This window comes from Protobothrops mucrosquamatus, unplaced genomic scaffold, assembly GCF_001527695.2.
Source record: "Protobothrops mucrosquamatus isolate PMUCROS unplaced genomic scaffold, P.Mucros_1.0 scaffold10, whole genome shotgun sequence".
Taxonomy (NCBI): domain Eukaryota; kingdom Metazoa; phylum Chordata; class Lepidosauria; order Squamata; family Viperidae; genus Protobothrops; species Protobothrops mucrosquamatus.
In genome coordinates this window covers 5,228,222-5,242,257 of record NW_015386397.1, presented here as the reverse complement: position 1 = coordinate 5,242,257, position 14,036 = coordinate 5,228,222, and the positions used below count along the sequence as shown (strand labels likewise).

Here is a 14,036-nt window from a genome sequence, read left to right as displayed (position 1 = left end):
AAAAAGATGTTGAGACTCTAGAAAAAGTACAGAGAAGAGCAACAAAGATGATTAGGGGACTGGAGGCTAAAACATATAAGGAACGGTTGCTGGAATTGGGTATGTCTAGTTTAATGAAAAGAAAGACGAGGGGGGACATGATAGCAGTGTTCCTATATCTCAGGGGCTGCACCAAAGAAGAGGGAGTCAAGCTATTCTCCAAAGCGCCTGAAGGCAGGACAAGCAACAGGTGGAAACTAATCAAGGAGAGAAGCAACCTAGAACTAAGGAGAAACTTCCTGACAGAACAATTAACCAGTAGAACAACCTGCCTCCAGAAGCAGTGAATGCTCCAACACTGGAAGTTTTTAAGAAGAGACTATACAGCCATTTGTCTGAAGTGGTATAGGGTTTCCTACCTGAGCAGGGGGTTGGAGTAGATGACCTCCAAGGTCCCTTCCACCACCACCACCACCACCACCACCACCACCACCACCACCACCACCACCATTATTATTATTATTATTATTATTATTATTATTATTATTATTATTATTATTATTATTATTATTATTATTATTATTATTATTATTATTATTATTATTATTATTATTATACCAAGCCAAATCCCAAAACACTCAGGAATTTCTAGAAGCCTGGCATGCTGACAAATCAGCTATCCATAGACATAGACATTAACAACATCTATAGATTATCACCCAGCCCAAAAAGGAATAAAAAGACCCAAGCACCTCTCCAATCAGAACCCAGATCAGCACAGATTAACTCCAAGGTTAATCTAATCAGACCAGCAATCAAGTAAACAATACCCCAATCAAGAAACTGCCAATGAAGCCAACAGCAAACAGCCCAGCCAAATAATCTCTTAAGACCACCCCCACCAACACTGACAGGCAAGCCACTAGAATATAAACTGACAGCAAACTGCACTCCTTACTAGCACTGATGATGTTACTTAGTTTGGGTAATGAAACGTCTGCAAAAAATAAGCAAGTTCAGAGAGCACCAAGCCCCCCCCCCCTAAATTAACCATATCGATTCGATCATCACAACGCAGCCTTTACACAATACGCTGTTGGGAGGTGGAATTTCAGCTTCGATCATTTTGTTATGGTTTAGTGCTTGTCTGAATCTAGCCAACTTGCTACTTCAGTAAAATCAAGTTAAAACACTCAAACGAAAATTGCTCGGTGCGGATAAAGTTACCCTTGGCCATACACTTGCCAACCAGATTTCATCCGATACGATCCTAGCTCACCCATGGATGTTAAAAGGTCTTTTAAAATCCGAAATGGGAAAATTGGACTTCTTCCTATCTTTGTAAAGAATAATGACGCTTATTCTCTTAAAAAAAAAAAAAAAAAGCCAGCCTAGTCGCGGTGGGCGGATCGGGCGCGCCTGGAAGGGTATGAAGGGGTGGAGCAGAGGCGGCCGGAGGGCGGAGTTACTTCTGGTCTTTCGCCGGTTCATTCGGAATCACTGGCTCTCGGGCGGCACATTTGAGCGATGGCTGGAGCCAGGCACCTTAGCAAGAGTTTGGATGCCTTTCGGGGACTTTTCGAGAGCAGTTTGAGTCCGCGTTTTCCAAGTGGAGCTCGGTAAGAGGGAGCGCTGGCTAGAGGAAGAAATGATGGCTTGGGGGTGGGTGGGTCGGATGTTCGGGAGATCCTGTCTTGTCGTGATGCCGGTTTCCTTTCTCCCCAAACTGAATCTGGTCCCTACTGGCGGGCGAAACCCGCTGCCAGGAGCAGGAAAGCAGGCGGGTCCCATGGCCGGAGGCTGGCTGGATTCGCACGATATATTAAACTGGGCTAGATATTTTGTTGGTGGGAATGCCATGATTCATTTAGCCAGAGCGTGTTTATGTGAAAGCCGCACCTCTCTTTTATTAAAGCATTAACGCTTGCTAATAATAAACTTTATTACGGTCGTAGACCAGCAATATTAACGCTTGCTAAAGAATTAGGAAGACATGGGAATCCAATTTTTCTGATGGCCACCTTATCATTTCTGTTTGCAACGATGTTTAAGACTTAAAAAGTTAAAGCAGATGAGCATCTGGGAATAGTACCACCGAATCCCGTGGGTTTATTTCTTCAGAGTAACAATTCTAAAAAATTCTTAGTTATCACTTCAGTGAACATTGAACAATAACCATAGCATATACTTAAAACTAATATCTTCGTACACACACAGGTTTCTTGAACTCAGGGATTGCTAAATATGTTAGGCTAAAATCCCATAATCATTGAACACAGTATATAATTCCAATAATATAAATCAATGAATGCGTTGTGAGTTTCACTTAATTAACTTCTGAGGCTTAGGAATACATTTGCTTAGTATGATAATCAGTAGAGTCGTTCATTCAGTATAATGGATTTAATAGCCAGTTTGTTAAATATTTAATATGATTTAATAAATTATATTTAATACTTGGAATTGATGTAATTTAATAAAAATAAGCATTTTGAACCCCTCATTCTTCACAGTGAGACAATGATCATATGCTTCAGTAGAAAATCTACTCTCAGTTAAGCTGCACTAAGTTCAGTGGGAATTATTTACTGATTCTAGAATTTAGATAACTTGATTTATTTAATTAATTAAATCTTTGAGTAATTCCCATAATAAAGCTAATTCTACTTGTAGCAGAATATAAATAAAACCTTAAAAGAAATAAAAACAAGTATAGAGTGAATGCAAAATAAAACCAAATATTCTAAACAGATCTTAAATATACAAATACACTATTGGAAATGGAGAAAAGAATGCATCAAGGATTAAAATTGACTTTTCTGAATTCTCCAATTATTTAGAGAAGTACTGATGCCCTTTAAATGTGTTTCAAATAAATAAATAGTTACAGTCAGGTTTGACAACTAAACAATAGAAATGTGCCCATATAATTCTCCTAGCAGTGTTATAGGAGTGGTTTTTAATGCTTTCTTCAAAGATTTTCCTCCCAGATTCTATCCTACTCTTCCCTTTCCTCTTTCCTTTTTCCCCTTTCCTTTCTTTCCCTTTCTCCTTCCCTTCCCTCTTTCCTTCCCTTTCCTTCCATTTCTTCCCCTCCCCTCCCCTTCCCTTCCTTTCCCTTCCCAGGAATTATTTAAGATTGGCTAGTAGTTGTTACTTGTAGTTGTAGCTGTTCATTATCTGGGAATTTTGGAATCTTATGATCTTAAGACTTGGAGAAGGTTGAGGATTGCCTGCCAACTATGTTAGTCCTAAGGCAGGGGTTGGCTCTTTTATGACTCGTGGACTTCAACTCCCAGAATTCCTGAGCCAGCCATAAAAGTCATAAAAGAGCCAAGGTTGCCTACCCCTGTCCTAAGGGAAGATCTTATCAATAGCATTATCTGCCTTCAGATGAGAAATAAGGAAGCTCACCATTCCCTGTTCTCAGCTTTGCCATCTTTGATGTCTCCTTTTCTCTTTTCTATAGGATCATCCCCACTATTTCCACTATGCTTCACCTGAGATGTTTAAGCTCTAGTAGGTTCCTTGGTTCTCTAATTATGAATTCGTGTTCTTTCCTGGACTCCAGATCAATTATGAGAAAGCAGGTCCGGCCCTTCCTCAATCTTGCAGCTCCTCTACTTGGTGCCAAACGCATGGAATATACTGAAATCCGTCAACTCCCGTGAGTAGCTCAGTTCTAACCATGATTGTAAACTAGTCCCTGCTTGAGGTCTCACTTGGTGGGATTAGCGGTATTGAGATCTCATCTAATAAAACATAATTATCCAGTTGTCTGCTAGTAGTATCTATTGATTGCTTTTCCATGTAAGGGGTTTAGAATTTGGCTCTACTTTGGAACATTTGATTATATGTAACCATATATTTAGGTCATTCCAGATATAGGTCTGTATCCACAGTGAAAATACTGTACGTCTTCAGAGGCACCCTTTTATTGATTACTTGGCATATATTAAAAATCTAAGAACTATGAAGAATCAAGTAAAAGAACTGATGGCTGGATTTTCATAACTTGTTAAGCAGATGTGGCCATATGCACATATCTCATGTCCTGAGATTGTCCTGCCAAAATTTGGTGGGAAAGACCTTATTTTCATCAATTTATTTTCCCTGCCAAATAAAAGGACCTTTTCCTCAACCTGAAATGCTTGTTTTCACAGAAACTCTTGATCTTTTCATATCTGTTTGAGAAGCAATGATCAAAACTGGGTAATATTTCAGATACAGACTTCACATTTATTCATGGTTTAAACTGAGCAGTGCTAATAAATGTTTGGAGGGTAATTTCACTTGATCCAAGAGTTTAGGCTTTCCTTTCTTTGTCTTTAATGCCCTGATTAATGCCCTGGTTTTTGCTCACCATCTCCATTACTTCTGCTCATGCAGGTATTCTGTTGACCAAATGTATGACATTGTAGCTGATGTTGGCAGCTACCGGCTCTTTGTTCCCTGGTGTAACTACTCCCGCATAATTTCCCATCACAGCAAAATCTTCAAGGCTGAACTGGAAGTGGGATTTCCTCCTGTGGTTGAGCGCTATGTCTCGGAGATCTCCTCAGTGCCTCACTGTCAAATCCGGGTAATGCATGATATTTGGATGGTTTAAAGTTCTGGTTACAAATTGAGTGTTTTTTTTCCAGAAAATGGCTGCATTCACAAGATGCTCTAATCCCCAAATTAGTTCATTCAGTTAACCCAATTTTCTAGGCTGTAATGACACTTTGACTCAGAAACCAACAGACTGAAATGTGGTCAGCCATTTTGTGGATCAACCAGTGTTTCAATTGTGTGGCTGACATCTTGACTTTTTTGACCACTCCCCTGATTGTCCCTGAGGGGTAATATTGTTAACCCAACTTGAATCTGGTTTCAACTATTGTAGCTGCTGCTTATGATTCATTTCCCCTTTTTTGGCCACTGCTCTCTTCACACACAAAGCAACAGCAGCCTGGGAGAAACTATATTATGTCATTGCCCTTTCAGAAAGAACACTAGTGTTGCAACAGCTTATCAGTTGATATGTGACAAACTTCAGCTAATCAGTGGTTCTCAACCTGTGGGTCGGGACCCCATTTGGGGTCGATCGACCATTTCACGGGGGTTGCCAAGCAAGGCTGTCCGCCATTTTTTTTGTCCACCATTTTTTCCGGCGGGTGCCTTACCTCCCTTGGGCTGGGCCAGCTGGTGGTTGGCCTGCTCCATCTCTGCCACTTGCCAGCTACGCCTTGGCCGGCGCAGGGGGCAGAACCACGCATGTGCGGCGCTCCCGGGCAGGGAAAGTCCTCAACTTACGACCGGTTGGGTAGTCCTCGACTTACGACCGGTTTAGTCCTCGACTTACGACTGGTTTAGTCCTCGACTTATGACCAGTTGGGGTCGCGGCATTAAAAAGGTTGAGAACCACTGAGCTAAGTCATCAAAGCCAAAGTTAGATTCCCTTTTTTAATGCATTGATACTGAGGTTTTTAGTATGTTCCCACTTGAAGATTTGCTATAGTTGACCACAACCTGCTACCTTCAGGATATGCTGATGCTGAAGGCCATAATCTAATAATGTATGTGGAGAGTACCAAGTTAGAGAATGCTGGTCTCCACATTCATTTTTTTTTTTAAAGTATTTTTGTTATCCAACCCTTTATCTGAAAACACAAATTCCAGTATTATTTTTCCCCTAGAGGTGATATGATACTAATTCCTATCAAGAAATGTGTATCACCTAACATTAGGTTAGCCCCCATTCTGTGGGCCTTTCAGAATGCCTTTAGATCATGATTATTCTTTCAGGCATGGGTTTTGATTAGTTGAGGCCATATGGGTTGGTTACTACTTTCCTTGGTTCCCATGGTATGTCCATTTTTGCTTTTCTTATTGCTTGGTTTGTAATTTTTAAATTTTGTTTGCTACCCAGAGTTTTGTTTGCAAGGTGAGAAACCATATAAATTTATTAAATAAAAAATAAAAAAAATAAAATGTGTATGTGTATGTGAAATTCTATTAAGTCACAGTACCATACATATTCAAAAGTTCATCTATTTTGTTTTGTGCAATTGATAGTGTCATAGTTGGATCCTAAGTCAAGAGTATTCAGTTGTCAAGTGATTCCAGTTTCCCTCTACCCTTCTCATATATATTGCAGGAAAAGTTTTTGTTATGCGGATATCTTGTGCGCCTTCCCCAGCCATGGCATCCTCAACTGAGTGGAATTGAATTCCCAAAATCTCAACAATGACCATACTTGCTTGGAATTCTGGGTGTTGAAGGCTGCATATCTGAAAAATGCTCAATTATCCATCATGTTTCTGGACACAAATCAGGTGGAGAGTTTCTCTGACTTTCTTCATGGGAAGAGGAAATTCTCCAAGTTTCTCAAATACAGGAGTCCTTTAAGATGTTCCCCATTAGGGGCATTTCTTCCTGAAATCTTCCTTTGGAATTTTAGATCCAAGATAGCTGCAGGTTGCAGGAAAACAATTCAGGACATTCATGCTCATCTTTTGATTCCCTTATCATTAAATAAATGCACCTGTGAGAACTCTCTTGAATTTCTGTTGCTTTAAATAATTTCTAAAGCAAGTTCTCTTTTGTCACTATGAAGGAAAATAATGGAAAAAAATAGTTCCTTAGATGCTAGCTTTAATAGCCCTTCTGCCTGAGTTCAACGACCACCAGATTAATCCTACAGCAAAAGAGTTGTAAAGTGCAAGCTGGTTTTTTTTCTTTTTAAATGAGTTTAAACAAGCAGGCATTGATTTTGATGATTTGTCTTATCTTTCAGGCTGTGAGTAAAGATGGGCGGTTATTTCAGCATCTGGAGACACTGTGGCAATTTAAGCCAGGACACACAGGACGCCTGGATTCTTGCATGCTCAAGTTTTATGTAAGTGCCTTTCATATACTAGTTCCTGATAAAGGGGAGGGACTCCAAAACCAACAGAATATGGGGCAAGAATTCGTAAGTTGGTAAAGTCCAGTTTTATCACAAGTACAAAGGTTCATGTATACTCTAATTATTTCAGCACTGTAAATTTGTTACCAAATGATCAGTTCACTTCATGTTTAGTTTTTGTTGTACTGATGTCCTGGTACTATTGTACATTTATTTAAGCAGGCATAGATGTGGTCAAACATGAGAAATCTTATATATACGTGTCTATGCAAATTGATTTTATTTCACCTCATTCACAGGTCTCCTTTGAATTCAAATCCACTTTCCATTCGCAACTGGCTAATCTTTTCTTTAATGAGGTAGTCAAGCGAATGGTCTCAGCCTTTGAACAGAGAGCAGAGAAGCTGTACAGCACTCAAACTGCAGCCCGGCCACACCAGACAATTCACTGCACATGATGATGGTTTTGAGAATACTAAAGTCTGAGTCCACCTTCCTGATCTCACAGAGCACTCTTCTTTTTTGCCCACATCTGTATCCCTTCTTGGATGTTTTATTCATGGACATTATTTATGCCTATTTACCTTGCAAAAAAAACTCTCAAAAGTGCACATTATTTAAATGATTCTGCTATTTTATTGTATGTTTTGATCTGTTATAAATTATTGGACATTTAATTATGCTGTTGTAAGATGACTCTTTGTTATAATGGAGATCCCTGACCATCATTGAAAATCACAAATATTATAATAGAATTTTAAATTATGTTTGAAACAGAAGATGGGATTTTTTTTATGCTTCAGGTTCTTCAAAAGTGGCCTATTTATTGATTCACTAAACAATTTCTTGAAATATAAGGAAAATAGAGCTATGTGGCTAAACACAACTTTTTTTCCTTCAGTGGCATTCAGAGTAAGTTCCTAGACTCTTCCCTCTTTTTTTGTTAAGTCTCTCTTCTCTTCTAGATGGCATGGGATCAATCTTTTGTTTCTTTCCTTGGAGTAACTACTTTCCTTTCAGATTAATACAAACTACTCTAAAATTTATTGAAAAATGGAATAAAAAAACGAGGTGGGCAATGAATTTTTCTTTAGTAGCTCAGTTACTAAAGAAGTTACTAAAATGAGCAAATTGATCAAAAAGTGCTTCTTGTAAGCCAGCCTTTTACTCAAAATTTTCTGGGTAGAGGCTTTTGTGAATAGCAGTAGCATTTAGCCTAATGCTGTTAAGTAATTGAAAAACTGCAACTATTAGTCTAGGCTAGTCATATAGGAGTCCTAGCAGTTACATAGACAGTGATGCAATCTAACCTCTGATCTCCTGAAAGGAGATTTTATATCTGAACTGCCTGGATAGAAGCAGGTGATTGCCTAAGACAGAAATTGGTGACAAGGTTTAGTTTAGTTGCAGCAGAGATGACGCCACCAAGCTGACTCTGACTCCCACTCAGATGGCGTAATTCCCTAAGTACAGGAAAAAAAACTATCACTTGTGCCAAAAATAACAATTTCCTATTCTGAGGCAGTCCAAGTGAGGATATCCTGGAAGATAAGGGAATCCTTGCTCAGGGTTCCCTAGAAATATGTAGAATTTAGAACTAGGGAGGAAAATTAAAAGAGAAAATTTGTATCTCGATGAAACATAATTGTGCATGTTTGCATTAATGTCAAAATCAAAGGTAAAACTGAATTGTTTATTACAAACAATCCAAAGCCATATGCATTAAGCTTCCATTATTCTGCCTGTTAGTAAATATTTATCAATATAACACGGGCAACAATTGTCAATAGTACTTGACAATTATGTGTGCCAGTGTGATCACAGAAAAAAGTGACAATAAAGGTTATCTTATCTTAGGACAGATCTTCCATAAAATATAGTTCAGCTATAACTTGCTGACTTACCTGTTTTTTAACTGGTATTCCATATACTAACTACGAATTGTTTTCTGTTTGCCGTCTCAAAGTGGCAATGGGTAAGTAACTACTATCAGTTTCAGTAGTCAGGGTCAGTGGGAGCTGAGGGTTACAAAGAGGAGACTGCTTGTGGCTCTGGGGCTGCACGTTGCCCCTTAGGTAGTAAAGTAGAACATTTCAGTTCTAATGAACCAATTTTTGAGCACTGATCTTATTAGCAGCAAATTGTCAAATAGAAGACTTGCAGTATGGCTAATTTTAAAGGAGTAGGGCAAGTGAAACACAGAACTCCCACTCTCTGGGAAGATTCAACAAGGCAAGAGGGATATAATGCTCATGTTCTTTTCCAGGCTTTACCAACATGAATAAAAACTTGCAAGGGTCCTCCAGCTCCCCTTCACTTTAATAAGGTTTCCACAGTAGGATGTCTTGAAGTATTAACCCCCCAAGTCTGATTTCCTGATGAGTTCTGTCTCTTCTTCCATTTCCACAACGGACTCCCATTATATCTGTGGCTGAGTATGGAGGTCAGTCTTTTGCACAAAATCTTCTTTATGGGTGCCATCACAGTAGGGAGGATTCTTGGTATATTTGCACCCACATAACCAGGCCTTTTTCGATTTTTCAGCTGTGAATCTCAGGGGAGAGATTTCTGGGGAACTTTTCTTATGGGTTCCATCACAGAAGGGCTGTTAGATACACACAAAACCAAGACTGTAAACAAGCCTAACAAAAGAAAGCATTGTCTGTCTATGGATTTTATATTTTATAGTTGCATTTTTTCTCAGATTGAAAAAACATCCTAACCTGGGAAGCCTGAAGAGGCAAGTTTGTTTTGCAATCTTTTTTTTTTAGCTTGTATGTGTTTTTAAAACTTTGTATTAGCAAAAAGAGAACTGGCTTCTTCAAACTCAGCCAATCTAACTATTGCAATAATGGACTGACCCTCTACCCAGATTTGTTAAGACAGTGGATTCCAAGTTCAAACCAAAATGAAGGTAAAAGAAACATGGAGAAATGCTGGAAGTCTACCTGCTTTTGGCTATGTCCACAAGCACACCAGGCATAGCGTTTCTCTATTATTAAGTCCACTGGAAAAGGTTCCTTGGATGCGATCACTGGTTTGACTGATGAGGCTGAAAGAGCTGAGCAGCTTCTTATCTGCAATCAGGCAAGCAAGAAAGCATTGGCCTTATAAAAAAAATGAGACATCTGATTAACCAATGCCATCCTTTATTAGGTTAAAAAGTTCAAGGCATGCAATTGAAAATAGGGAGAAGTACACATTTTTTTTCTCTTCCACTTCTTTCTGCTACGAGGAAATGCAGAAATTGAATATAGCAGAACAAAGGTAGAAATATATTCACCTACCCATTTTCTACCTTGAATGTTCACTTCCAAAGTCATCTTCTAGTGCACTCAACATCTGACAGTTACATTTGTCTAACTAAATACAGGAAGTTCTTATGATCATAATTGATTTCCTTTGTTAAACAAGACAGTTAAGTGCATTTTGCCCCTTTTTATGACCTTTCTTGCCAGTTGTGATTAAGTGAATCACTGCAGTTGTTAAGTTACTTACATGGTTGTTAACTGAGCCCGGTTTCCCCACTAACTTTGTCAGAAGGTCACAAAAGGTGATCACATGACCCCAAGACACTGCAACTGTCATAAATACATGTCAGTTGCCAAACGGTTGAATTTTGATCATGTGACCACAGGGATGCTGCAATAGCCATGTAAAAAATGGTCATAAGTTACTTTTTTCAGTGCCATTGTAATTTCAAGTGGTCACTAACGAATGGTTATAAGTTGAAGACTACCATAATGGATATATTTTGAGTTTTGTTTTATGTGGCCCATGATTTGATATCCTCATCATTTTATTCCCTGATTTATACTCTGCTTTATTTTGTGTAACTCAAGGCAGTTTACATTATTTTCTCCCATTTTTCCTATAACAACTCTGTTAGTGGGTTGGGCTGAGAAAAAAACGATTGGCCCAACTCACTTGGGTGACTTCCATGCCTAAAGAGAGGACTAGTTCAGCATCTTAGCTGCTACATCTAATTATCTTATAAAGTCGTAATGCTGCTGGGATCTGGACCGAGGCTTTCCTGTTCTGACTTGCTAAGCAGCTCGATTTCTACTTGGAAAGAGCAACATGAAGGCTGAAGTGGCTGCTTGTTATTCAGTTGTTAAAGTCATGTTTGATTCTTTGCCACCCCGTGGACCTTAGAGCAAGCCAGACCCCACTACCCTCCACTGTCTGATTCTGCCGTAACTCATTCCCACTGTGTCAGTAAAACTATCTATCTCATCATCTGCCATTCCCTTCTCCTTTTGCCTTCAATTTTTCCCAACATCAGTCTTTTCCAATGAATCCTTTCTTCTCAGTTGGTGGTCAAAATATTTGAGCTTCTGTTTTAGTAACTGTTCTTCCAAAGGATAGTCAGGGTTGATTTCCTTTAGGATTAAGAAGTGGTTGCAGGCATATATATTATTATTATTAATAATAATAATAATAATAAAACTTCTGTTAAAGGAGAGATGGAATTTTTGTGATCTTCTAGATACTGCTGAAGTACAACTAACTTTCAACATTCTCCCCTTTGCTTATGGCTTATGGCAAACTCGCCACGTCACGTGATGTGTCACAACATATCACGACTTTTTTTGCATTGTCGGAGCTGGGGTGGGCACGGCCTCCATATGATGCAATCGGCCCATAGGCTGGCAGTTTGACACCCCTGGCTTATGGTGTCAGAAGTTGATCAAAGTTCAAGTTCAGCAATTACCAGAGACCCATGTTTTCCATTCCTGGCAAAGTGTTTTTATAGAACCAAAAACTCCAAGTGTTTTTATATAAAAGTGTTTTTTACATAACACAACTTATTCCTCTAGGAATCACTAACTCCCGTTGTGTTAGGAATTTATTAATCCTCATCTTATGTGAGAAAATCCACACTGTTTAAAAAGACATGTATGGGAAAGGCATATTCAACTGTGCTCTTGTTTATTTTTTGAACTATCTTTTGTGGTGTATCATTTGGTCCCAGCATACGTGTCTGTTCCTAACCACAATGAGGCCAACATGACATTATGGAAACTGACCTGTCATACTTGCGTCATGTTACACTGAAGTACATAAGAGGTTGTGTTTGTACTAAAACAATGTAAAATATATTTCATCACTTGCCCACTCTGAATAGGGCATTAAGAACTGTTTGGTAAACTAGGAAAAGTTTGCTCTGGTGCACTCCTAGGAAATCAGTGTTTGGATGTCACAAGTTTGGATATCATTTTAGGCTGGACCTATATAAAAGCTATTCTTTTAGAACCTGAGAGACAGAATCCATGCTCAAATACAGGCGATAGATTAGAGTAAAAAAATTCTGCACATTATACCATGCCAGGGACACTGAAGTAAACACTGTACTATAGTATTTTTATTTTTGAAATGTTAACGAGTCAAAAATAAATCCCATTTGGTGTTCACTGCTTTTCTATATGAAGCTCTGCAGCAGACTCACTTACCCTACATATATCCTTCTCTACAGACATCTCAAGAAAATGTTCAAAAATTTTGCATTTCGGCCTCTGTATAAAAAAGCAATACAAACTGAAAAGTCATTGAATTTCGGGGCGTAGGGAAGGAGAGAGGGAGAAAGGGGCCTCCGGCAAACTTTCCAAGCTTCTGTGCTTACCTGCGAGAAAAAAAGCCGACAGAAGGAGCCTGCTGCTGACGCCACGAGACCCCCGGTTTTGTGCAGCCCGGGCATGGTTGGCAAACAAGCTCCTCCCGCCACTCGGGTCACCTTCTCTGCAGCGCGCCGGAAGCGGGGGGGGGGGGACATGGCAAGCCCCGCCCACAAATGGTGGAGAAAGGTTCCGAGGCAGTGAGTACCGCGGTTGAGAAAGCTTTTGCAACCTGGTGACGGCTGGGGGGTGATAGGGATTGAAATCTGAGACATCCGGGAAGCGTCGGTGATTAGAGTTGGGCGGTTTGGTTGCATTCGTGTGTTAAAACGCTTGATTGCAGCCTTTTGCTTCTTTTGCCACTCAAGACTTCATTAACGTTAGGAACAAAATGACATTAGAATGAGTAGCTTTAAAGGGGTATAGATATTTGTGCGCTTCACCTACTAATAATAAAGTAATAAAGACTAAACGGCCGGTTTAACACCTACCTTAACATCGGATTCCTAAATGTCTCCTATCCCATAAATAGCAGAAGTAGGATATTAAATACCCCCTTTGATATGCCATTGAAAGCATTATATCTAAGTATAGGACGTGAGAGAAACAGTACATATGAATGTAAAATGTCAAAGAAGAGGAACTGGTGAAAACGAGATGTAAATGAGCATCTCTTAAGTATATTTCCACTTATTTATATTGTATGTAAAATAGGTAAGATCTTGGAAGATATTGTTCCTCAAAATGTTCTAAGAGGGGAGAACGAAAGAACCTCATCTGGTCTGATTCTTGCTGTCTTCAAAGTATGTTTAAGAAATAATTAAGTATTTGTTTAAAAAGGAACACACACTGGGTTTTGATGGAGTATCATTAGCTACATAATTCCCCTCCCCATTGATCTAAGTTCAATACTGACATAATTTCAGATTCAAAACTTAGCCAAGATTCCCACATTTTCAAGCTAATTAATTTGTGTTTTGCCAGGAGGGTATTTTGTCCTCATGTAATTAAAAACTATTCTTCTCTCCAAATATTTGGAATTTTTCTGATGCTCAGTTTTGTAACTTATAGTACTACCTGGTTGGGGATGCATGATGTGTTACATAGACTTCAGCTTCTGGAAAAAAATAATTTGGATTTTGATTTCCAACATTTTAATAATTTTACTGCTTTTAAAAGTTTAATGCTTTTTATTGTTATGTTTTTATTATTTGTTGTGCCTTGTTTTTAAACTTTGTTGCCCAGGGTCACATATGTGTGATGGTGGCCAAATACATTTATCGAATGAATAAATAATATACATGTATTTCTACTGTAATTGGAAATTTCCAAAGCAAAGAGATAGCAGTCAACATTATTTGATGAAAGATGGAAATTATGTTTTTTTAAAAAATATTTCCTTTATAATTTATGCCACAGAGGTAAATAATTATTTTATCAGCATCCTCAAAGGGATATGAAGTCGCCCAGACTGTGGGATATACAGGCAGTCCTTGTTTAGTAACTGCCTCATTTAGTGACTATCTGCTGTTACAACAGTGATGAAAAATAAC

The 14,036-nt window shown here is 38.8% G+C and overlaps 2 protein-coding genes across 2 annotated transcripts; one reads left to right on the top strand and one right to left on the bottom strand.

Annotated features, from left to right (window-relative positions):
• The first annotated feature begins 1,506 nt into the window (after positions 1–1,506).
• On the top strand, positions 1,507–7,431 carry LOC107282645 (coenzyme Q-binding protein COQ10 homolog B, mitochondrial-like). The gene is made up of 5 exons (XM_015810454.1): positions 1,507–1,598; positions 3,449–3,646; positions 4,369–4,561; positions 6,758–6,859; positions 7,168–7,431. Exons 1-5 carry the CDS (start codon positions 1,507–1,509, stop codon positions 7,324–7,326), a joined length of 744 nt encoding a protein of 247 aa, XP_015665940.1. The 3' UTR covers positions 7,327–7,431.
• Positions 7,432–9,169: 1,738 nt separating this feature from the next.
• On the bottom strand, positions 9,170–12,602 carry CISD3 (CDGSH iron sulfur domain 3). The gene is made up of 3 exons (XM_015810455.1): positions 12,492–12,602; positions 9,817–9,945; positions 9,170–9,473 (listed from the first exon to the last, which is right to left on the bottom strand). The coding sequence occupies exons 1-3, from the start codon at positions 12,564–12,566 to the stop codon at positions 9,288–9,290; spliced, it is 390 nt and encodes a 129-aa protein (XP_015665941.1). The 5' UTR covers positions 12,567–12,602; the 3' UTR covers positions 9,170–9,287.
• Between the last annotated feature and the right edge of the window lie 1,434 nt (positions 12,603–14,036).